Source organism: Monodon monoceros, unplaced genomic scaffold (assembly GCF_005190385.1).
Source record: "Monodon monoceros isolate NGI ecotype Baffin Bay Population unplaced genomic scaffold, NGI_Narwhal_1 Super_Scaffold_4, whole genome shotgun sequence".
Lineage (NCBI taxonomy): Eukaryota > Metazoa > Chordata > Mammalia > Artiodactyla > Monodontidae > Monodon > Monodon monoceros.
This window is the reverse complement of record NW_021703781.1, coordinates 49,455,495-49,481,910: the sequence shown is the minus strand read 5'-3', so window position 1 is coordinate 49,481,910 and position 26,416 is coordinate 49,455,495. Positions and strand designations below refer to the sequence as shown.

The following is a 26,416-nucleotide window of genomic DNA, read 5'->3' as shown; positions in this document are numbered from 1 at the left end:
CAGGCTGTCTCCACGCAGCCGAGCCAAGTCCTCTTCCCAAGTCTGTCCACTGAAGCCCAAGTTTCACTACCCAGGTGCTGTGCACTTCAGGCACGTGTCTCTGGCTAGGAAGTGCAGCGACATGGCGGCGACTGTCTATACTGGTCTTTCTTTACCCTGCAGGGCTGCAGACCAGCTCCCATGCTCTTCTCTCGAGCCTCTGAAGCTCCCTATCTGTCCCAGCATACCTCCCAGCTGGTGAAGGAGGTTCCCAGGGTGAGGGGACCTTTCCTTTTTCACAGCTCCCTACCAGGGGCGTAGGTCTCATCCCAATTCCTCTTCTTCTCCCTGTTCTCTTTGTCTTCCCCAGTTATGTGGGGATCTTTCTTTCAGCTCTGGTTGTATAGGATCTTCAAGCTTTCAGTAGGTATTCTCTGAGAATTGTTCTACGAGTAGATGTATTTTTGTTGTATTTGTGGGAGGAGGTGAGCTCCGTGTCTCTCTGCCATTTTGATCGCCTCCTCTAGGATGATTTTTGTTCCTATCTCATTTTTCACATTTTTACCTACTGATAGATAAATTGACCCAGAAACAAATGATCTCAGTTTGAAATGGGAGGGGAAGGAATGTTGCATAAATCTGTATGCTTTGGATAGTGTACATCTGTATTGTATTAAAGACAACCTATTTAAAAAGTTTTTTTAAAAAAAAATTAATTTATTTTTGGCTGCGTTGGGTCTTCGTTGCTGCTCACAGGCTTTCTCTAGTTGGGGTGAGTGGGAGCTACTCTTTGTTGCGGTGTGCGGGCTTCTCCTTGCAGTGGCTTCTCATGTTGCGGAGCACAGGCTCTAGGTGCGTGGGCTTCAGTAGTTGTGGCTCTCGGGCTCTAGAGCACAGGCTCAGTAGTTGTGCACATGGGCTTAGTTGCTCTGTGGGATCTTCCTGGACCAGGCCTCCAACCTGTGTCCCTTGCATCAGCAGGCGGATTCTTAACCACTGCGCCACCAGGGAAGTCCCTAAAAAGCTATCTTAGATTTGTTTATCTGAAGGATTTCTTTTCATTTTAATAGTTAAATCTCAGAACCATAATTGGTTTAATAATTTTTCACTAGTGCCTTTAACATGTGGATTGCTTCACAATATTCTTATAGATAGTAGTAGTGTGCATTTTTATAACCCCGTTTACAAACCCCAGCACTTCGTGTATCCCCAAAACTTCCTCAGTTTCTTGTAAACTAGCTCTCATCTCTAATAGTTATTGACCATATTGAATCCAAAAAGCATCACAGCAGTTGGAGTTACTTGAAGGTATTATACTGCAAGTTGAGGGTGAAGTATAAGTCTTTCAAGGAGCACATAACAACACTTTTTCAACCCTGGTTCATTTGTTGATTGTCTTCCAGTATTTATAGAGGACTGGGCTGGGTGCTGTGGGTTAAAGCATGGTGTCTGCCCTCAAAAAATAACTATAGTTGAGGGAAGAAAGTGGATATAAATAAATAGTTAAATATTTGTATTCCCCATTTATTTTGTTTTCATTTTTGTTTTTGCGGTACGCGGGCCTCTCACTGTTGTGGCCTCTCCCGTTGCGGAGCACAGGCTCCGGACGCGCAGGTTCAGCGGCCGTGGCTCACGGGCCCAGCCGCTCCGCAGCATGTGGGATCTTCCCAAACCGGGGCATGAACCCGTGTCCCCTGCATCGGCAGGCGGACTCTAAACCACTGCGCCACCAGGGAAGCCCTGTATTCCCCATTTATAAAAACACAGTATATTACTGGAAATCATACTTTATAGTGCATAGGGACTTCCCTGGTGGCGCAGTGGTTAGAATCCGCCTGCCATTGCAGGGGACATGGGTTCAATCCCTGGTCCGGGAAGATCCCACATGCCACGGAGCTACTGAACCCATGAGCCACAACTACTGAATCCCGCGCGCCTAGAGCCGTGTTCCGCAGCAAGAGAAGCCACCGCAGTGAGAAGCCCGCGCACCGCAACGAAGAGTAGCCCCCACTCGACACAACTAGAGAAGCCCGCGTGCAGCAGCAAAGACCCCATGCAGCCAAAAATAAATAATAAATAATTTAAATAAATAAAGTGCATAATCTTGAAACAAGTTGTGTTTTTCTATTAGAACATGATGAGTTAGTTAGATACCAGGGTAAGTGCAAGTAAGAAATCACATATGACTTGCAGGTTTTGAGTATAGATCCTAGAGAAATAGGAAGTATGGAGAGAGGGACATCTTTTTTCTTAAGGCTGTTTTTTAGAGCAGTTTTAAGTTCACGGCAAAATTGAGGGAAAGGTAGAGAGATTTCCCATATCTTGCTCCACACATACCAGGGGGATCTTCTTGGCAAAGATAATGATTGTTTTTTTTGGCATAGTATTTTGGAGAAAGAGTAATGCTGTTGACTTTCTTGCTACTATGCATTTTCTCATAGTTTTACTTACACAAAGGCAGTGTTTTATTCATTTTTAATTAACAAGCTCCTAGCTAAGTGCCTAATATATATATAGTAGATACTTAGGGCATTTTTAGTGAATTCCAGCCTTTGTTTCACACCCCCATTTCCTTCTTTGTTGCTTTTTCCCTTTCATCATTGAGAATTTGGTTGGATCATTGTATCAGTTAGGGTAAGATTCAGCTACAGGGACCAGCAAGCAGTTCCAAATAACAGTGGCTTAAATGAACTACAAGTTTGTTTTCCTTTCCCATAAAAGTCCAGGTGGATGGTCATGGAACTTTGTGTTGTCAGGAAGTCAGGATACTTCTCTTATTGCTTGCATGTGTGACCTCCTTGTTCTAGAGGGTAGAGTGAGAAGAAAAGGAGGCTAAGCACCACACCCTGAGTAATTCAAGTGTTTAATCCAACGTGTCAACAGGAGTATTTGTCAGGAAAGAATAGAAAAACATATTGAGGCAAAACCTCTATGCAGTCTTTAACTAGTAGGACATATTGTAGTTGTTACATTTCTTATCCGCCATAAGATTATAACCTTCTTGGTGACAGACACTTATTTTAATAATCACTTTATACTCTCAGCAGAGTGCCAAGCCAGTAAGTAGTTGCTTAATAATTATTTGTTGAATAGATTAATGAATGAAAGAAAAAGTTTGGGAACTGTTGCTGTACACATTTGACTATGCTTCAGTAGACATTCCAACATCTGTTGGTTGACAAACAATCCTCACATAGATGTATGGGCTTAAAAATAGAATTAAATACAGAGTTATTTTGAATTTTTTATTTCTTTTTTTCCTAGACTGGGGGATTTTATTTTATTTTCAGTTAGAATATTTTGAAATATTTCGAGCCCTTATTTGTGTTTAAAATACAGAATTGCCTAATTCAAATAATAGATGATTAAAAAATAAAATAAAAATAAGCAAAGTTAACCAGGCATTGAACGCTTCATCTGAATTATCTTTCTTAATTACAACAACCTATGAGATTAGGATTTTACTCATAGAAAGGAAATAGACTGAGAAATTAAGTAACTTTCCCAACCTCACAGCTAGTTAATAAATGATAGAGCTTGCATTGGGTCAGCATGATTCTAGAGCTGAGCTTTTAACTATATGGTAAATTGAATAGAAAACTAAACTATTTACTAAAATAGTAATTTAGCATATGAATGTGAGTCTTATAAGATAGTGGAGAAAACATTTTAACACTGTATCATTTTTAGCCAAAAAGCAAATAACAGTTGACCCTTGAACAACATGGGTTTGAACTGTGTGGATTCTTTCACTAAATACGTACTATAGTACTACACAGTCTGTGTTGGTTCAGTTTGCAGATGTGGAACCCTGGATTTGGAGGGCTAAGTGTAAATTTATGCTCAGATTTTCAACTGCGTAGTGGTCAGTGCCCCTAAACCCCATTTTCAAGGGTCAACTATAAAGTTACGTTTAGGAATCTGGAGGGAAATTTAACAGCTTTCCACTTTAGGGCTCCAGACTGGTACCATTGCTCTTTCCTGTTCATTACTATTCTGTTGTAGTGGGAAAAGAGCTATACACAAATGAATGGTTGTGGTTGTGTTCCATTAAAACTTTATTTATAAAAATAGGCAGCAGGCCTGTAGACCATTATCTGCTAACCCCTGGTGTACTATACACCAGATACTATTATAAGTATTTTATATGTATTATTCCATTTAAACGTCTTAACCCAAAGCAGTAGTACTCGTGTTATCTCTGTATGAGGCAACTGAGCCACAAATAGATTAAATAACTTGTCCAGTATTACATAGCTGTGAAGCGATGGAGCTAAGACGTAAACCCAAACAATCTGACTCCAAAGACTGTACTCTCATAGTATACTGCTTCTTTATTGTACTAGAACTTCTTTTTTTTCTGTCAGTGTCATAGAACAGTATATATTTTTTGTTAATTTACATATCTTGTGCCTGGCACCTATAACTTTTAATAAGAAGTCTAAAAGTAAAGAGGATCGGACTTCCCTGGTGGCGCAGTGGTTAAGAATCCACCTGCCAATGCAGGGGACACAGGTTCAAGCCCTGGGCCAGGAAGATCCCACATGCCACGGAGCAGCTAAGCCTGTGTGCCACAACTACTGAGCCCACACGCCACAACTACTGAAGCCCATGCACCTATAGCCTATGCTCTGCAACAAGAGAAGCCACTGCAATGAGAAGCCTGTGCACCGCAATGAAGAGTAGGCCCCACTCGCAGCAACTAGAGAAAGCCCGCACACAGCAATGAAGACCCAACACAGCCAAAAATGAATAAATAAACTTTTTTAAAAAGTAAAGAGGATTGTTCCTTAACAGAGAAGTTGGTAATTGTTCAGATGTACTTTTAAGTACCTGGAATCCTATAAGGAGAGAAAAAACTATCATGAGGTGAGTTAGGTTTACTTTTTAGATTAGTAAGTGTCATTATGTTAATTGTTGGCTCCATGATAAGATTTATCTACAATTTAAATATTGTTTAAATTTACTCTGGCATAAATGTATTTTTTTTTTCTTGTCAGTTTGGATTTAGGTGGCGAGTAGAAAAAGAAGTAATTTCAGGGAAAGGTAATTCTTTTTTTTATTTTAGTTTTTAATAGGATAAGGTTATTTTGTTATATTATTGAAGTCACTGGGTAAGATTATTCCTAATGTATACAATAAGTGATTATCTACAAAATACAAAGTAAAATTAGAGAAGGTGTATTAATGATATATTGCTAACAAAGTTCAGAATATAATGCTTTAATGGTTTTTACGTTTAGAATTTTTGCTTCTAGGATATTCAGTTGCAGATAAGTAGAAAATGTTCAAAGAGTTAAAAGTTTCCTAGGAAGGAAACTATCAACAGATGAATACTTGAATTTTTCTCTTTATTAATTTTTGGAATAATGTGTTGGTATTACTGTATTCCAGTCAAATCCACATTTTGCAGATAGAAATTAAATATTACTTTGAGCCTAATAATTTTCAGACAGGCTAGTTCTTAGGGAGTCACTGAGTTTGAGCCCAAATATTTAGTCTTACAGAAAAAGAACAAGCATTTGGTAGACAATCAGTAAATGCTTTTTCTATGCAATGTAATCTATTCATAAAATTTTTCTGAAAATTTAATATTTCTGTACTGTCTCATGCTATAAAATTAGCTTTGTATTATTGGTGATTGCATTTAAGTGTTAATCTTTATACTGTCTCACGCTATAAAATTAGCTCTTTATTGGTGATTGCATTTTAAGTGTTAATGCTTCTGAAAACTACATAGGAACATTAAGGAAATAATTTTAAACTAAAAACTTTTAAAAATCTTTGAAAATAAAAGTTTCATTTTTAAATGATTAAACATTTATGCTGTCAGTATGGCTCATATACATCTTCCATAAATTAAGATCAGCCCTAAAGGTACTATAGAGGAGAAGGAAAAAGAATAATTTTAAAGCTATTTTAAACTTTTCTTAGCATTACATTTTAGTTTGTGCTTTTACCTAAGACAATGAGAACTGTTGAAATGTCTATCACAATTTTAAAATTTTATACTTTTATTGAATGGAATTTTCAAGTGACAGTAAGTAATGCTGCCTTTAAAAAAAATTGATGGACATTCTCTAAATTCATGTAATTGAAAAAAGTTTTAATTGAGAAGGGGAAAGAAAGCTATTTGCTGTGACTGAATCTTGGTGCTTTTTTAACAATAGAGCCATTGCTAAACACATACAGATTTAATGAAGTATTTATTTGGAATGAGTAAAACAATGCCAATTTAGAAAAGTTATCAGCCTTTGAACTGGTAATTTTCAAAATTCATTTTGACAGTTTCATTTTTATGAAAAAAAAGCAGTTCCTGTTGGTGCAAATTATTGAGATATAAATGCTTTTTTTAGTTTGTGCAAATAAGTTTGATCTTGTCTTTTTCTGTTGAAGTTAATAATTGTTGAGCAGTTGTTTTTTTTTTCCCCTCTTGGATCATCAGTATTAGTCCTTTTTTGCATAGGTTTTAATATACAATGGATATGATAATAAGGCATTGATTTTAGTGTCAAGTGATTCTAAAATTTAGAGCATCAGGTTTGATTACCCATTCTACTTAATCTCAAAATGCTAGTTAAAATGTGTTTTAAATGTCATTTTATGCTGGTACTTAAATGCCATATTAAAATTTTCAATTTTTATCAATTTTAATATTATTAAATATTGAAAAAGATTGTCCCAGTTGTAAGTGCATGTACTTTGGAAAATATACTTATTCTTTTAGGGTATTAGTGAGTACACTTTTCTAGTACTTCCATCTTCCAAAGTGTAAGATTCCCTTACACGGAGTCACTAAAACTCTGTATCTTAATATAAACAGTCAACTTGATAGGTAGTCAACTATCTATCAGGTAAAGAATTTTGGAACTGTTTTTTTTTTTTAAACAGTTCATTCAGCAATTTGATTTGATTGTTGAACATACCACAATTATTGTGGTCAGTTTTTTAATGATTATTTTATAAAGCTAGGAATTTATATATGTATGTCATGTATGTTATGTATGTATGTTGAGTAAATTTCAGAGGTAATACCAGATTGTATAGATAAATATTGTCACCAACCATCATAGCTAATATTCCTTCCTTTATTTGCAGGCCAGTTTTGCTGTGGAAATAAATGTTGTGATAAAAAAGAAGGCTTAAAGAGTTGGGAAGTTAATTTTGGTTATATTGAGCATGGTGAAAAGAGAAATGCGCTTGTTAAATTAAGTAAGTTGACTTTAGGTGGGGTATGATTGATTTCTTCAAAGTTTATCTAGTAATTTAGATTTTAAAATATATAGGCTAATTTAAGATCCAATTAAAAATTTTTAATGTATCTTCTTGGGAACTCTTTTTTTCTCAGAGCTTCTGAAAGTTGCAAGAGTGACATTAGGGGAAATAGTTCTAATGCCAAAGGTAAACCAGTAATTCGTGAAGTGAAGACCTCTTTCCATTAATTTGAGAATGTCACCAGTGCAGAGTGAGATGCAAAGTATCAGAAAAGGCAATATAAAATCTCGCATTAGCTGATAGCCATATTGTTATGGTGTAGACTTTATTGACTGTCAATAAAGAAAAAATTTTAGAAGGGTAGATTTTTCTTGATATTAGTCTTAAAAGCTTAGGATTATAACCCAGAATACAGAAGTTTCTCTTAATATACATGTTTTAGGATCTGTTGCTTATTCTTTTTTTTTCTCCTAAGCTAGTCTTTTATGTGTCAGCTTCTTCTCTGCCTCATGTTAACAACCTTCTCTGGTTCCTAAATACGTGTGCCCTTAGAGTGTTTGCCCACTCCGGGTAGAAATCAAGGATTTCCCCATATGCTACTTGGTACACACCAATGAAGGTTGGTGTCTGAGTTCTTCCTGGAAGTGCTTATGAGGAAGAGTCAACTAGTGTGAACTGAGATTAAAGCAAAAAAGAGACCACAATAGAGGAACTTTTTTGAAAGTTCTTTTACATTTCAAAACTCTTAGAGTACTTCAGAGGAAATGACTATACCCACACTATTGTTATTAGATGTCTTTGATGTGAGATACAATTCTGCCTGTGAAACAGTTTGCTTTTAGAATAACTTGACAGCACCATTTTCTAAAGCAATGGCAGAATATTTTCAATTTCTCAAGCATTCTAATTCAATTTTTATTATATATATACATTTTTTGAGGTGGGAGAGAATCAGATTGTTTTCTTCAGATTATTTGTTTCCCCTCTTACAGTAAAGGAATGTAAAGAAAAATGACAATTTATGATATTAAAAGTAAAGTAGCAGTGCAGTTATTAAAATTTAGCAATTCTGTGCTGTTACTCTTTTTTTTTTTTTTTTTTAGGATTATGCCAAGAATGTTCCTTTAAATTAAATTTTCATCACAGGTAATATGATCTTTTAAAATGTGGTTGTTAATTTTAGTACTCTTGGACGTAGTCACCTGCACTGGATGTCTAAAGTAGACTTGAGTGGTTGATGGTTTAATTAGTTGGTTGTATATAAAATCCGCCATTACCATATGACCACATAAACCAGGGAACTGGAAGTTCGTCATGCCTAACTCTAGTCAAGCAGTTTTAAATGTGAAGGCCTGTGCAGGGTGGTAGATAGATGCTAGAATTTTTGGTTTGGAATCAGTGTTCAGATACTGTAATATTCTTAGAAACTATATTGTAAAGCAGGTCTTCATAAAGTGATTCCTATGTCTCATTCAAGCATTGTTTTAATTAGAGTTTGTCATTCTTACAAAGGATTATACCTCTATACTCATTTTAGATGTTAAAGTCAGGCTCCTATTGAATGAGCTAGACTGTGTCTGCCATACTGAATGGGGAAGGAGTATCATTGTTCTGCATTGTGCAGTATGTATAGATAGTAGGCTTTCCTATGTATTCCTCTCAGCTAATCCACTTGCTAGTCTTCTTGGGCAAGCTATGTAACCTCTGTAAGACTCAATTTTATTATCTCTAAAAATGAGTATACTAAGGTTATTGTGGGGATTAAATGAAAATGCATATAAAACGCTTGACACAGTGTCTGACGTATGGTAAGTCAAGCATAATGAAGTCCCTGGCGTTGCAGATGTTCAGACAAAATCTGTGTAACCTGGCATGATTGTAGTGGTCAAGTTTCATGTCCTGAGTAACACTTGAAAGTCTTAACAGTAAGATTCTGCAACTTTATAAAATGTATATATTAGTATATTAATTTAAAATCAGCTGTGTTCTAAATGAGCCTTATCTAGTATTTTAGCTATTAAAAATAAATAAAAAATTTTAAATTCTTAAAATTAGCAAAGTTTTTAGATTACTTGATTTCCCCTCTCTATCAATGATACTGGAAGATAACAAAGTTTTATTTGACCTTGAGTTTCGAGCTTCATTTCAAGATTGAAATTATTCTTACAAGAGGCAAGAAGTTATTACTGTCTTAAACAGTATTGTAGTATTTGGTGTATCTTAATTTGAAAGGTCTGATAAGCAAATTTCTTGAAAGTAATCCACTCTGTTGTCTCTTCATCCTCTTTCCCAGTCCCAGTTTCAGCATTATCACCTTTTCCTATTTCGTGTTTCTTTTCTTAACCAATTAAAATCAGTTGTTTGCCAGCTATGGCACTGACAACCTTGTAAACTTGGCCTAGAAGAGATAAAGCTACAGCAGTAAAAGGATAAGTGGTCTAAAGTAGATATATGAGTTAACAGTAAGCTTTTCCATCCTCTTTCTATTATACCTTTGCTGTATTCCTTTATTCTTAAGAGTAGAATTTTCTATTTACTGGTGGTTGAGAACTGTTAGAGTGGTTTCTTCTTGTATGTGTTTTTTCAAAGTGTAGGTAGATATGAATTATGTGGAGGAAAATGAGATTTGATTTTGTAATTTTTTTAGAATGGCTAAATGATAAAATATAGAAAAGAAATGAGTAAAAGCTGTGATTTACATTTACTAAGGTTTGTACACAGAACTTATAAAAAATAATCCTTTGTGTCAGAGTGTTCAGGCTTCATAATCTTACAGAATTGTTTTAATTAATACACTAACCTAAAATATTTACAGACTCATTTAAGGGTTCCTTATTATGTAAGCTACATTTTAAAAATGAGTACTTTAACTGATTTGACTTTTTTACCCATTGATATTTATTTTTTGTAAAATTCAGTTGAAAAAGTTAACTTTATATTATTCAACATAAAGGAGAAAAGAAGTCAAGTCAAAAAAAAGAAAGGATAAAGCCAGAAAAGATTGTGAAGAGTCATCACATAAAAAATCCAGATTATCTCCTGTAGAAGAGTCCTCTAAAAAAAAGGATAAAGGTAAAAGGGAATTAAAATAGAATATTTACTCATATTTCTGAACATGAAGTATAATCTGCCGTATGTCACAAATGTTGAATTTAATTAGTAAATGCATTTAGAATTCTGTTTTATAGTAGTTGAAAGGAAACTGGTTGGAGAATTTAGATATGAATTTACAGTAACTTACAGGAGTTTCAATAACAAGGTTGGTTTTGATTCATTTTTGGCAGATGGTATAATATTGCAACAGCATTCTAATTTCTGGATTTGTTACTTACAGACTTGTTACCTTGAGCAAGTCACTGAATTTCTTGAGTTTCACTTTCCTCGTGTACATAGTGGTGATATGAATACCTGCTCTCTATACTGCTGGTGCTTATTGTGGAGAATCAAATAAGGATGTGAAAGGCACTTTGAACACTGTAAATCAGTACATAACCTATAAGTCAGTTTAACATTGTAACACTATGATTTCAATTATCATGGTCTGTGTGATTTTTCTCACTAGCTTATGAGCTTCTTGAAATGATAGAGGTTGATATGTATGTGTCCTCAGAACCTAACATGGTGCTGTGCACATACAATTAGTAAATAACTGTTACATTCAAATCCAAGTCAACTGCTACTTCTTCCTCAGCAGTCCTTAAGCTAAGCCTTAGTTTTCTCATGTGTAAAATGGTCATGATAACCTTACCTAGTAAGTCATAGGATTTTTCAGAAGTTGAAATGAGATAATGCATGTAAGCAGTTTGCATAGTACTTGGTACATAGTTAGCTATTACGAAGGTTACTGCTAGTTGCTTTTTTAGTCCATAATAAAGTAGAGTCAAATTGACTATAACTTAGAGTGAATTGGACTTAAATTAGGTAGGTAATGGTAGATTGAATTAGATTCCAGCCTATGTTAACATAATACTTGAACAGGAGAGGGCTGCCTTGCTCCAGCTATGAAGATCATTAGATATGTTACGTTCTTACGTACACTTTTTTCTTCTAACATGTCATGATACATTCAAGTATATGTATTGCCAGGTTTTTGACTTGGTAAAATCGATAGATGTTGAGAGGAAAAATACTGATATTCTATTGTTTATTGAGAAATGGTATTTGAAACAGAATACCTTTTTTGTCTCTAAATCATGTTTCAAATTTCAAAATAAATTTTAATTAAGTGTGAGAATCTCATTTGAGTTTTTAAAAATTTTTATTTATCCTCATGTGCCAGTAAAATATTTAGTGTATTATATCTGGAGATTTTGTAGCATTTACTATTATATAATATATTTATATCATAGTATGATACTATGTTAATCATTGCATATTCCAAATTAAAGAAGTACTAATCCCTGCCTTATAAAAGTTTATTCAGTACCTCCAAAACAGATAATTAGGTAGCTGGATACTCAGGACTAGGGATGGGGTTGCACCCCTCAAATTATAATATATATATGCATGTGATCTTCCTTATAGATGTTTTTCCTTTAGTGTTCTATATTTTGGTAGGTGATACCTCTGTCAACCTAAAAACTAATATCGGAAATTGGGAAATTATCCTTGATGCCTTCTTTTTTTCTCGTTACTTATGTAAATACTATCAGTTTTACCCCCAGGGTATGTATTTCTCATGTTCTCTCTAGTCTAGTTCAAACTACCATGTTTTCTCATCTAGGCTACTACTATATTATCCGTACTGATTCTAACACTGTCTTGTCATCCCACCTCCCTCTCCTTAATCCATTCTCCGTCTAGTAGTGATTTCCTATGTTCTTAGGATATAACCAATATCTGGACAAAGCCCAAAGGCTCTATATGATCCAGCATACAAGGCTTGTTTATCACTACTCTTCACCTTACATTCACACTCCACCCACATAGCCTTTCAGTTTCTAGAAAATGCCAAACTTCTTTCTGTTTAAGGACTGTATAGGTGCTGCTTCCTCTCTAAAACCTCCAGTCCCATCCTAACTCATCCTTCAGATTTAAGCTTAAATGTCACTTCCTCAGGGATCCTTTCCTGACCATGAATCTAAATTAGGACTCCCATTTATAATGCTTTCACAACCTTGGAACTTTTCCTTCATTACACATATGACAGTTACATAAAACACAAGGAGAACAGGGGTTCTGTCTGCTGTGTTCATTGCTTTATCCCTAGCACCCCACTAGCACAGGTAAGGCATAAATAATAAAGAATAAGAAAATGAAAGACTTGAAGATTGTTTCAGGGCAACTTCAGAGATAGAAAACCAAAGCAGAGTGGAATTGAGACATCTGTGCCTTATATACTCTTTATTCAGAGCACCTTTCATAGCAGAGAGCACAGGGTATAGTTCTTTTTCTCAGCTTCTTTGGTATAAAGCAGAAAATGACAACATCTTAGCAAACTTTTAGGAAAACCATGTAGACCTCTTTAATATCTTCTCATCTGGGATCGATCATCTGGAATTAGGTTGATCTTGATATGATACTTTCTTGCCAGGCCACCTTAATTTGGCCCAGACTTGAATAGTAATTAGTAAATGCTTAATATCGCAGCTGCATTTGGACTGTTGGCATTCCTCAGAACAATTACTTTCTTGATCTTTTTCCTATCTTTTCAGCCTCTCCTCAGCCTCTTGACTATAATTCCTCCTCCATCTTACCCTTGTTGGAATTGCTCAAGGCTCTTACAGAGCTTCTCTTTATTCTCTCTGTTCTCCCTGTGTGATCTCATCAACCCCAATAGCCTTAGGTTACCATCATACCTAATGTTAAATGTTAAATGTTAAATAAGTGGATGGATGGATGGATAATTGGATGGCTAGATAGCTGAATGGATAGAGAGGAAATGTAAGAAAGATCAAAGCTTGACTTTGAGGACCAGTCTGCTTTGGCAGGTGTGAACAGAACAGGATATTTAGGTAAATTGTCTTGGCAGGAAGTTCAAGATCTTACCCCTCCCACCTCCACCCTGCCCCCAAGCTCAGTTCCTTGGGTAGGCATTTTCTGACACCCTTCACCCCACTCCTCCAGGCAAGATTAGGTCCCTCTTAGCACATTCTGATAGCATCCTGCACTCTCCTTTAGAAATACATATCACTCTTGGAATAATTTTTCTGTGAAGGAAGGGACTGTGTGACTTGTTTAATTCTCTATCCCCAGTTCCTAAGCACAGTGCTTGCCCCACATAGTAGGCATTCAGTAAATGTTAGGTGAGTGAGTCAGTGAAATCAACCAATTTCTCAATGTTGAAAGGAACATCAGAGATCAGCCCTGGAATCATGATCAAAAAGATTTTCTGTGGTTTCACCTTTCAAAATATGGTCCTTTGCATTGTCATCACTTGGGAGCTTGTTAGAAATGCATAATTTCAGACCCTTCCAGATCTCCTAAATCAGAGTTGCACTTTAAGTTCCCAGAATGATTCATATGTACAATAAAGGTTAAGATGCACTGCTCTTTATCATGTATTTGTTCTGCTTTAGCTTCAACACCTCCAGGGAAAAGGTACCCATTATCCAAAATACCCCTTTACATTTCAGACAGCTGTAATTGCTAGCAGGTTTCTCTTAACATTTAGCCCAAACGTACAACTTCTTCCTTCTGGTTCCAGTTCTGTCCTTTTTTTAACCTATAGACACTTGGAAGCAGGTATCATTGTTCCTTACATGACAGAGAAGATGACAGAGAAGAATACATTTCTTTTGCCATTGGAAGTTTAGCTGTGTTTTTATTTGCTCTCTGATGACTAGGAAATAAGTAGGAGTGAAGAAACAACATAAAGCAGTTGTTGCAGTCCAGGCCTTGGCTTCCTTTGGAATCTTGACCCCTGTAGTTCTCACACCCTCTTGTCTGGCCTTAAGGGGCCATTCATGCTACAACTTGGGCTAATTATGAGACCTGTCCAGGGAGGTTGGAGGAATTGTTACTCTCCATCTGTTTTCTGTTCTTTTTTGAGGTAGCAGCCTTCAGAAATATTTCCCCTGAGGTCTTACTGCAGGAGATTGTATAATGATGATTTTTTTAGATTAATAGATCTTCAGTACTTTTTCTGTTTCCCTCACTGGGTAAACCATTGTAGAATTGAAAATGTTTGTTTTATGACATAATTTTTTGTGTGATTTTCAATTACAGGGAATTCTCACCTGTATATGATCTTCAAAAAAGATTAAGAAAGATTTTTTTAAATCTTTTTTTTCTTAAAAGATTAAGAAAAGGCATTTATTTGTAAACTGCTTTCAGTTGTTGAACATCTGTAGATAAAATATTGTTTGTATTGCAGCTAATCTATGAGGGTTTTTTTGGCTTTTTTTGTCCTAGCAACATGAGATTTTTTTTTTTATAGGTGTTCATTATTTTTTATGTTTTGTGCTAGGTATTCCAGGCTGTACAAGAGCATAAACCACCCCTCCCTAAAAGAATCTAACATTTTAATTAGGGAGATAAGTCTAAGGAACAGGAAAGATTAGAAGACAGTGAAGTGCTTTCCTGCAAGTCTATACACTAGACTATTGGGAAGAATTCCAGTTATAGCTATAGCTGTTACACCACTGCAAGATGATTCTTGACAAAACAGTGCTGGGTTTTTTGTTTTTGTTTTTCATCACATTCACTCTCAGTGAAATCAGAAAATTCTATCAACAGTATCAAGTTTTTATTTAATAAAAGTATACAGATTCACGTTATTTACAGTTTAGGTTTCCCACAAACTGTAACTTGTTCTGATGTAAATTTTTGTTGTTTTTGTACTGTGTGAGAAAAATCATAGAAAAAAGAGCAAAAGTGTATTTCTTCCCCATATTAGAACATTTAAAAGTTTCTTATGTCAAGTATAGAAGAGCATAAATTTCTTTTTTCAGTAAATACAGTGGATAAACATTTTAACCTCACATCATGAAGTGTGAAGGAAGAGAACAAGAGGGATGAAGTTGGGATAGAAAAAGAATTGGGGAGGTGGATTAAAATTTAAGAAATGTTGCTTATATTGCACAAGACTGAGTGATCTCTTGTCATTTGGTGATTTTGATCGATCAAATTAAATATATGGTTTGTACATAGAAAGCAAATGTTAGCAACGGTTGTTACTGGTCAGTTTTTAATAAGTCCTGTAGTTTTCATCAGATTGGATTTCATTGAATATTTGCTACAAATTTTATTGTTTCTTCCCTGCAACATTCCAAAAAGTATTCACAATGACTTACAAAAATATATACTATAAGATTTTTTTAAAGGTGAAATCAAAATAATGGAAAAATAAGATAGAATAGGAAAGTAAAGCTAGAGGTAAAATTAATACAGACAAATATTTACCAAAAAGTCTTGCATAATTGCAAAAGTAGATCATAGATTTGTCACTGTCCTTCCTAACAACCAAACCAAAGAAAGGAAACCACCAGTAGAATGATTAATTGTACCCATACAATATTAAAGAGAACTCGCAGGGTGTTCAGTTTTTCCAGGCAGTTTTGAGAGCAGAATCTACTGTGGATTCATAAAAGGGGGTATCCATTTGTGATATAACAAACAGTAACCTTGTATCTCAACAGTAATATGATGTAGAATTTCTTAAAGAACTTGCAATAAATAGGGTCTAACAAAGTGTAGTTCAATAACATACCTAATTTATGTTATAATATCTGGACTTATTTATAGAAATTTAGAGATTTGAGACTTCTAGCCTTACTTGTAAATTTATAAACTTAAGAGTTAATTTTTTTCTGATTTTAAAGTAATATATATTTATGTGGCAAACTCAGGAAAATATTTAGTAATTGCTCCAAATCACCATTCAATTTAAACTTTATTAGCATTTTAGTATATAATTCTTAAGGAGAATTTTTAAGTGTTTAGTAATCAGAAATTTTAGAGAAATAGAATTTTAAAGATATTTACTGTTTAAAAATTTAATGAAGAGGGAGATATCAGTGGAGGTATTCCTCTACTTTAGGAATACAACGTATTCTTTATGAATTACTTTACTCATACCATTTTGTTTTCAACATATTTGAAGTGTCCTTAAAGCACTGACACTTCCTTTCTCCCCATGTGAATCCTAATCTATCAGTAGCTCCTTCTTCGACATTAGGTTAAGTTTCCTGACAGTTTATAGAACATAGCCAGGCATGAGACAATAGACTTAAGCTATCTGAGGATGGGGTAGTAAGTATATATAGTTTTAGAAAGCATACACAGTTTAAAATGGGAAATTTTATAGTTTTTGCCAATTTCCAACTATATGTTGCAGTGAGAGGTGTGAAGGCCTATTTAATGCAAAAAAAACCCATTGCCCTTCTCCAATTCCAATTTTTTTTAAAAAATCTTTTGGGGAAAGGGCTTGACTGACTTGTTTATATTAATTCTTTCATTTGCTCTTCCTTCCTTCTCCCTCCCACTGTTCTTCCCCCAGCCCTCTCAAACCTCCCTCATTTCCCGGAAATAATCTTAAGTCAGCTAGGTCAAACTTCTGGTGGTAGGGAGAGGAGAATACTGTAGCCAACCTGAAGAATCTCTAGCTTAGATTGGTTCTTGAAGTAGAACCATTTCAAGCAGGGGACATGTACCTTGTTATAGTTTGCCAAACCCAGATATCTTCTCAGGTGGTCAGTGACCTGTCTTAGGTGGTCTTGGCAATTTTACAACTCAAATTCTGCTGTTTCTATTATATATTTCATTTCCATTTGGATAATATTCAGTTACCCTTTTACCCTCATTTAACATATGGATTATTTACACCAGATCCATAAAGAAAAACCCAATTTCTATAGGGAAAAAGAATTTTAACTTGCTTTTGTTGATTGTCAGCCATAATCGCAAGTGGTTTAGTTGTATACCTCACTTAATCGTAGTAATGGGCATATAATATCCCATTTTGCAGATAAGAGAACCAAGACCAGAGAATTTACATAAATTGCCTAAGGTCAAATAGTTGGTTAATGGCAGAGCTACGATTAAACACAGGTGTATAACTCCAGAGTCTGCTCTTTTACTTATATCATCAATAACTGTTCATCAGTGAATCAAAAGTTAGTCTACTCTTTTTTTTTTTTTTTTTTTTTTTGGTGATACGCGGGCCTCTCACTGTTGTGGCCTCTCCCGTTATGGAGCACAGGCTCCGGACGCGCAGGCTCAGCGGCCATGGTTCACGGGCCCAGCCGCTCCGCAGCATGTGGGATCCTCCCGGTCCAGGGCACGAACCCATGTCCCCTGTATCGGCAGGCGGACTCTCAACCACTGCGCCACCAGGGAAGCCCCTAGTCTACTCTTTATACCTCAGTTTGGGCAGATATATTACACAAATCCACATTAAATGATTTGATCTGTGTCTCAGTTCTATCTGTAAAATGGGTATAAAGAGACTTGACTTCATTGGATTATTATCAGAGTCAAGTGAAATAAACATGTAAAGCATGTGTCTTATATGAAGTAATCTTTGATAACCTGTAGCTATTATTGTTATATCAGAGAAAAGGAAAATACTGGACATTAGATTTTGTGTTTGTTCTTCACAATGGGTCAGATCAAAAGTTAAGTCTGTAAAAGTCTGACCTGTGCATTGTTTTCATAATTGGAGACTTGCCACTTCTTCAGTAGGCCAAGTTATTTAGATATGTAATATCCAGAAAAACCAAGATGGTGGACCTACTTGCATTATTCAAAGCATATAGGGAAAATTACATGCAGTTTGCATTACATTCTAAAAGGAACATTGAAAACTTAAAGCAGGTCAAGAATAGAAGAACCAAAGTGTTCTCAGAACTTGAAATGTTGTTATAGGAGGAAGGTTGAAGGAACCGTAGATGTTTAGCTTAGGAAAAAGTGAAGAGGGAAGGGGTAAGGAGGTAGACATGGAAACTGTAGATATTTTCAAGACTGCTACTATGTAGGAGACTTATTTTTGGTGGCTGGTTGGCATAACCAGAGTCTATGGATAAAAATAGCCCAAGGACAGATTTTTGCCTTAATTTAAGGAAAAATTTGTCAATTAGAACTATCTGAAGAAAGGAATGGGCTGCTTCAGGAAGTAGTGAGGTGTTTAGATTGGACAGCCAGTTGTTATTGGAAGTATTACAGTAAGATGTTCATTTATTGGATAAGGGCTGGACCTCCAAGCTCCCCTTCCAGTACAGAGTCAGTGACTTAAATTCTGATCCCCGCTTGTCAATAATTACTGTGTAGATTTGACACTGATACAAATGCAAGCATCATTTTGTGTTGCCCATTGTTCTAAATGCAGTACCCTTTCCACCTCTGGCAGGTTGTAGCAGTTATCAAAAAAATGATTTGTAGTTACTGTCAACCTCATGGAATTAGGTATTATAGATTCGTAGTTAAATATTAATAGATTCATAGGGTTGTAAGGGACCTTAAAGGTCATATAATCCAGTCTTGTAGATTTGATTCTCTAGGGATATTTGATCACTTTTTCAGCATATCCTCTTTCAAAGAGAGTTATTTTATAATGTTATTCTAAACTAATTGTACTTTTTAGTAAAACTGGATCGTCCGTTATCAGAAAACTGGTGTAGGAAAGCTGGCATGTGGGCAGTACTCTTGAGAGGGAACAAGAAAACAGGTGGTTGTAAGGCCTTTTGAAATCAGCTGCCCACTTTCAAAGGCCTTGTAGGTTTGTTCTCTGACATCATTGACAGGATAACACCATGGTGATAACTTTACTAGGCCTAATTAGTTTTTCTGTGCTTTCTTTATCTCAGTTAGTGAATTTTCATAAAAATAAGAGCAGAAGACTTTTTTGTTTGTTTTGTTTTTGTTTTTTGTTTTTTGGCTGCATTCGGTCTTTGGTCTTTGTTGCTGCGCACGGGCTTTCTCTAGTTGTGGCAAGCAGGGGTCTACTCTTTGTTGTGTGCAGGCTTCTCATTGCGATGGCTTCTCTTGTTGCAGAGCATGGGCTCTAGGTGCACAGGCTTCAGTAGTTGCAGCATGCGGGCTCAGTAGTTGTGGCTCACGGGCTCTGGAGCGCAGGCTCAGTAGTTGTGGCGCACGGGCTTAGTTACTCTGCGGCATTTGGGATCTTCCCGGACCAGGGCTTGAACCCGTGTCCCCAGCATTGCAGGTGGATTCTTAACCACTGTGCCATCAGGGAAGTCCCAAGCAGAGTACTTTTTTCTTTTCGCATATTCAGTTTGGGACACTGGCAGTTCCAGTGCTGGCTGTCGTTGAGTGGGAATCTTATTCCCAGAGCTTTATAATTTTATCATCTTTGTGTGTAGATCATTAGAAGCACAACCCCCGTTCCCTTTTTTATTTTTTTGCTGTTTTTGTTAGAATTTGTGCTAGAATAGATTCAGTTAGGACCAAAGTTCAGACATACATGTTGATTCAAGGATCAAAGTCCAACAGGAAAAAAAGGCTAGAACCATCAAGGCAAATCAGTACTGTTTTATTTTTGTGTTGTGTTTAACTAAGGTGCATTCTGTATTGACAGGCCAAATTTGTGTCACTTCTTTTCCAGATTAATGGTCATTATTGGAGAGGAATTATTTGCTAACATAATTACTTTGTGGCATATAATTTTATTGTCTCATAATACATGTTTCAGTATTTGATAATTTTTAGTTGACTAATATAGGGTGATTCATTTGAAACATGTCTATTTTATGTTCTAAAAATAAAATTTATTGTTTTTACTGATGTTTAAAGGTAATACATTATTATTGTTTAAAATACAAAAAAAATTTGGAAATGCTTAAAGAGTAAAACTGTCCCAGGCCCACAGGTAATATAATCACTGTTAAGTTTGGTTGGTCCTTACAAACTTATTTATGTGTGTGTGTGTGTGTGTGTGTGTGTGTATTTATATACACAAACACGCATATATAAATAATAATATATATATCTATATGTAGATCTGTTTTAATACAAATTGTATTATACTATGCCTGCTTTCTGTAACTTTTTAAAATTTTGATATAGCATACACATTTTTCTATGGTAATTCAGGTGTGCTATGGAGTTTTTTTTAATAGCTGTATAGTATTTATTTAACCAAGCCTTAATCCCTAATTGGTGGGGATTTAACTTGTTTTCTTTTGCTGTTGTTGTTATACAATGGACATCTTTGTACATATATCTGAGTGCTCGTTTATTCTAAGTAAATAATTAAATTCCTAAAAGCATTGCTGGTCAAAGGGTATCTATATTTTAAAGTGATCTATATTGCCAGATTTTCCTCAAGAAAATGGTATTTACTCCTAACAATGTATGAGAACATCCGTTTCTTCTTCTAGTTAATGTAATCAGCATTAATTTTTTTTTAAGTCTGACAAATTTTTTTTCATAATTTAACTAGCTAGTCCTATATACTAGTTCAGTTCTTAAGGTCTTGATCCTAATGTAAATACTCTACAGAAATCTTACCCTGCATGTCTTTTGTATGATCAATAAAAATAAGAAACTAAATTAAAGACAACTGTATTGCAAGAGATAATTCCTTTATAATATAGAGTTAATATTGGAATTGTTACTTTAACTCAGTATAATTTATAGAAGTTTCCCATGAGACTTTAAATCTTTGGTCTATTTGCTGAGGCTCTTTGGTATATATCAGCTTATTATTTTTCAAAAGAATTTATTGGTCTGGAAAAGTGCATTAAATTTTCAGAGAGCCATAAAAGTTGAAGCTAAACCACAGGTAAATCTGGAATTTATTTAATTGCATTGGTGGGTAGTTCAAAATGTGTTTTAAATGTAATGTGCACATTTAAAAAAATCTCTTTTAAATGAACAGGAAGCTCTGATGAGGAAGGAAGTACTTCAGAATCTGAACTTTGGAAGGGCCCACTGCCAGAGACAGATGAAAAATCACAGTAAGTCCTGATAATAGTATTAATAGACAATGATAATGCATACCTTCTACATCAGTCTAGGAAGCTCTGACTACAGCCATTTTTGATAACAGTTAATGAAAAACTTAGCATCATGAATGTCTTTTTAAAGCCAAGGAACACCTAGCCTGCTAAGGTCAGAGTTTATTCCCAGCCATTGTTTATGGCCATAAACAGCCAACTTGTCCAGCTCCCTCTTGGTGAGTAAATCTTTCCTCAGCTCACATTGACAGATGACCCCCTAGTCTTTGCTTTTATTGTTTCAGAGAGATACTGTTTACTAGCTTCCAGAGCAGCCTATCCATGATATTCTGATTATTATAAACCTATACAGGGGAGCCCCTTGAAGATATACACAGGTGTAAACGTTTTCTTGCCAACAGCCACCTTACACCCCAGAGATACACAAGTCAACACATGCATTGTTCTCTGCTATTGGTTGGAAGAGCTATCTGCATATAGGCTGGAATATTATCAGTTCTTCTCATATACTGGGATGTTCACCACTTGAGCTTTATCTGTTGAAAGGGGATAAAATAATACCTACTACATAGAGTTTATTGTGAAGATTTAATAGAATAAAGAATGTAAAGCACCTGGTCTGGCACAATACCTACCGATATAGTAAGTGCTCAATAAATTTTAGTCCCATTTTGTTACTCTAGGCATATTGGTTCATAATAAGAGACCTGTTGAATCAATCATAATTCACTAATTTAAGCTGATTATAAAACATATTGCTAATTATATAATATGGTCTCAGTGTAATAGAATTCAGGTGTGTTGGAAAGTTTTTTTTTTTAAAAAAGATTAGTTTTTTTCTATGACCTTAACCTTTATTTTTGTCAGCCAAGTAAAGAATTCCCAAATGAGTCGTCATTATAGATCAGATTATAAAAAAGGTATCACTATCCTAGTAAAACTATCAACTGAACTTTTGACCATATAACTTTCCCTTGAAGAGCTGAAAATGACAGAATAGGTCTTGGAGTCAGCTCACCTTTTTGGCAGTAAAGATACATGAATAAAGCCTAAGAGGGGTTTCATAATCCAAAGCTCTTTGTGACCTTATAAAAACTTGACATCAGGTACTGACATCTAAGTTCACACAGAAATTCAGCTAATTTCATATATTTAAGTTCTTACTACAATTTTAAAAATTCTACTGCATTTTGCTGTCATGCTTGGGAAAAGGGACAGTAGCCAGGAGAATACCAAATTGTAGGTAATTTTAAATCAACTTTATCTGATTCTGGAATTAATTTTTTAAAAATTTGAACATGGTTGTGGTGGCTCTATGCATTCACAATTATTTAAAGCCAAATGATGGAGTCCTATTGTGAATCTCTGATCTAAAAGAACATTTTCTGAAGAGACTGGTACACAGAATTTGTCCAGCTTGATTCTCTGTTCCCAGAAGGGAGAAAAGCAATTGTACATACATTTAATCTTTAGAACAGCTCTATGAGGAAATGTGATGTTCTTTATTTTACAGATAAGGAAACTGAGCCCAGAGAAGTTAAATAACTTGCTTGCTCAGCAAATAACTGACAGAGCTAGGACTTAAAAAACACTGTCTCACTTGAAAACCTGTGCTATTTCCATTGTACTACTGTGGCTCCTAGCACTAATGTTTATTTAGTACTTTACAGTTTTCATAATATTTTAACACATTATAGTTTAATATCTCCTTTCAGAGTTCTGTTCTTTGTTTTAGACATAATCTTCACTGCTACAGATACATATTTACTCTTCTCAGAGTAATAAAATCTGCAGCCTAAGCAGATTTTCCCTATTCCTAGGAGTAAGACTTGTATTTTTCCTTAAAATAGTTTTTTTCATTCATTTTTTGATCAGGCTATAATTTGAAATGAGAATGAACAGAGTAAGTTATAAAGTTAACCAAAAAGTAAAAAGAAGCAATGACATTTCACAAAGTACTTCAAAGTAAAATCTTAGGTAATAAGTACATTTAGGGAGACGTGCCAACATATACAGCATTTTCAATTTAATCAGTCTTGGTATAGTTATGATTATTTTAGAAGCCAAGAATTATTTGATACCTGAATCATGAAATATATTGCTATACAAAAGAATCAGCAAATATATTGGATTAAAATATTTTTATTAATCTCATATAATGTGTCACCTAGTAATTTTCTTCTCTAATTGTTGATTTTAATCAAATTGTATACTTTTTCTTTTAAATAGGGAAGAAGAATTTGATGAATATTTTCAAGGTTTATTTCTGTGAGATGGAAGAGGGATGCGTACATTCCTTAATGTGAAAGTATACTTTGAAACTCTTCACAAAATTTTGTCTACAAGTTGCAACTTGAGTGGTTTGTCTTTGGAAATAAAAATCCAGCTACTCTCAGGATGTCAGATGCTTTGGAAGTTTTTCAGTTTTATTGGAGGCACTTTTCCCTGTATATCTTTTCAATTGTTTATCTACAACTCTGTTCCATCTGTAGCTCCTAAAGTATGGACCTAGTACATCCTCTATTACAGAGATCCATTGTGCCTATATTTTTGTAGGGTTTTTTTTTCCCCCACTGATTCACATTTATGTTCCCTTGCCTCAGCTTAAACTTTTAGGATTATTGGGGTTTCACGAAATTACAAAGTAGATTATGTCTTCGAATACCCCCCTCTTGAGTACCTATTTTGTCATTAGCTGCCTTTTCTTTTTTCCTTACATTTCTCTTGCTTCCATCTCACCTCTACCACTTAATGGAGTTTGTTATAATCAAATTTGATTCCCCAGTGTATGGGTAATTTTTATAAACTAAATTAATACCACAGGGGCCCAAATGAGATTCCAGTAGTCTAAAACAGCAGATGTGTTCATGAAACTTGACTCTTAGCAGAGATTATACAGTAACATAATTTAACTGAACAATACTGTGTGCATAGAGCTTGTCTCAGATACAGTCATACAGATATGGATATATTTATATGCAGAGATATATTGTAAAATGTAACTTTTTTTTATAAATTTATTTTTGGCTGCATTGGGTCTTTGTTGCTGCACGTGGGCTTTCTCTAGTTGCGGTGAGCAGGGGCTACTCTTCGTTGTGGCGCGCGGGCTTCTCACTGCGGTGGCTTCTCGTTGTGGAGCACGGGCTCTAGGTGCACGGGCTTTAGTAGTTGTGGCACTTGGTCTCAGTAGTTGTGGCTCGCAGGCTCTAGAGAGCAGGCTCAGTAGTTGTGGAGCATGGGCTTAGTTGCTCCGTGGCACGTGCAATCTTCCTGGAGCAGGGATTGAACCCATGTCCCCTGCATTGGCAGGGGGATTCTTAACCACTGTGCCACCAGGGAAGTCCAAAATGTAACTTCTTAATTTGGGGTTCATACCCACAAGAGTCAATGGATGTGCTTCAGGAAATCTAAACGCTCCTAGAATCTATGTGTAAACTTCTGTAATTATGTGTGTGTTTTGGGGAAAGGGTCCATAGTTTTCATCAGATTTTCAAAAAGATATATTGATTTTTTTTCAAAAGGTCAGACCCATTTTTATAAACAGCCAGGAGATGAATAGAGGAGAAGATGCATGATTTGGTGAGTAAGAGAGGACCTGTAAAAAATGATTGTACCATTCCAATTATTTTGTTGAAGATATGCTATTTTAAATGACATTTAAACGTGGAATGATTGGCATTAAACTGTAAAATAGGCAATTATAGTATCTTATTTTTAAATAGTATCAGATTTTATCTTTTTATTAAACAGTTGTTATTCATTAAATATCATGCTTCTGTTATGTGTGAGACACTGTGCTACAAAAGTATCTAGGAAATAATTATGCAGTCATTTCTAAACCATCAGAAAATAGTAAATCAGTGTTGGTTTATTAACCAACAGATAAGTGAACAATTTTGTTTTGTCGTTTTCAGCTCAACTTTTAGTGAAAAAGAATCTTGATTTCTGAGGAAAGTATTGAAATGTCCAGCAGCAAAACTGATATTAGTAATAGAATATATGAAGCTAAAACATTTTATGATAAAAATAGTTTATTGGTCATCAGAAAATAAAATTCCTGCAAAACTAAACAGTGACTAGGAAGAATATTTAAAGACCCTTTTAAAATAGATCCATATATTTGGTATTGCAAGTATGGTTTATGGACATTAAGTTCATTTATAAATTTAGATCATTATATGTAATCAGTGTTTAATCCATTCATACACAATGGCAGATAATGGGAGTCATATTTTAAAGGAGTCTTTGAAAAGGCCTCAAGATGATGCGTTTAAAGATTTCTTTTAATTTAATTTTTATTTTATATTAGAGTATAGTTGACTTACAGCACAGTGTTAGTTTCAGGTGTACAGCTGAGTGATTCAGTTATACATATACATATATCCATTCTTCTTCAGATTCTTTCCCCACATAGGTTATTACAGAATATTGAGTAGATTTCCCTGTACTATATAGTAGGCCCTTGTTGATTATCTATTATCTAGAGTTTAAACATTAATTCTCCAGCAGACCTATCTTAATCTTGGCTGTAGTGTAGTCAGTGGTGTTCAGCGGACCATAGGTTTGGGATATAAAGTTATGCTTTCTTACACTTGCTCTTAAGCAAAGTTCCTATTTTTGCAGACCTCCTCATCTCTGCCCCTCAGTTCGTTTTCTAGTGAATGAGCAGAGGAAGTTGTTTGAGATGACTGGTATTTTGGGGTCTAAAATTATATAAGGCTTAAAGGAAGAGGGTTTCTTATACAGTTTCTAAAATAATCCTAGAAGTGTGGTTTCAAAATTATTTTAAGCAATGAAAATAAGATGTACATATATCACCAAAGGTGATAACATACAGACAATGATCATTTGGGTGTATATATTGCGTTTTTTTCTCCCTAAAAATATTAACTTCCAGGCACTCTTCATTTATATCTGTTTGTTACAGTATTTATTCAAAATATTATTCATTCATGTTTACTGAGTGCCTACCTTGTGCCAGGCACTACTCTAAGTGTGAGCATAGCAATGTGAACAAAGCAGACAAAAAGAGGCAAAAAATCTTTCCTCTCATGAACCTTATATTCTAATGTGAGAGGAAGAATCTTATAATTCTAAAGTAACTGACTGACTTGTAAAAATATAACAAATGGTGATTTATTTCTCAACTGCTTAAAACTGAACACTATCTTCTCTATAACAAAACATTTGAGGTTCAGAGACCATTATAATTTAGATATGTTTTACAAGGAAATCTGTGGTATAATATTTGGTCTGTTTTATAATTTGGTCATTACAGATAAGAAAGAAATCTTCTCTATCTTCTCTGATGTACAGATGTGTACCATGTAGTAGAAGTAGTTGATTAGTTTCTCTTGACAAGTCAA

The 26,416-nt window shown here is 35.1% G+C and overlaps 1 protein-coding gene across 3 annotated transcripts in view; it reads left to right on the top strand.

Moving 5' to 3' along the window:
• LOC114883340 (protein FRA10AC1) overlaps nucleotides 1–24,116 on the top strand; it is a 50,171-nt gene extending 26,055 nt beyond the window's left edge. For all 3 annotated transcript variants that reach the window (XM_029201043.1, XM_029201042.1, XM_029201044.1), the window contains 6 exons: nucleotides 4,980–5,025; nucleotides 7,078–7,191; nucleotides 8,298–8,340; nucleotides 10,148–10,266; nucleotides 20,972–21,050; nucleotides 23,280–24,116. In XM_029201043.1, coding sequence (XP_029056876.1) covers nucleotides 4,980–5,025; nucleotides 7,078–7,191; nucleotides 8,298–8,340; nucleotides 10,148–10,266; nucleotides 20,972–21,050; nucleotides 23,280–23,322 — 444 coding nt within the window. In that variant the 3' untranslated portion in view covers nucleotides 23,323–24,116. The remainder of the gene's footprint in view (nucleotides 1–4,979; nucleotides 5,026–7,077; nucleotides 7,192–8,297; nucleotides 8,341–10,147; nucleotides 10,267–20,971; nucleotides 21,051–23,279) is intronic.
• Nucleotides 24,117–26,416: the final 2,300 nt, after the last annotated feature.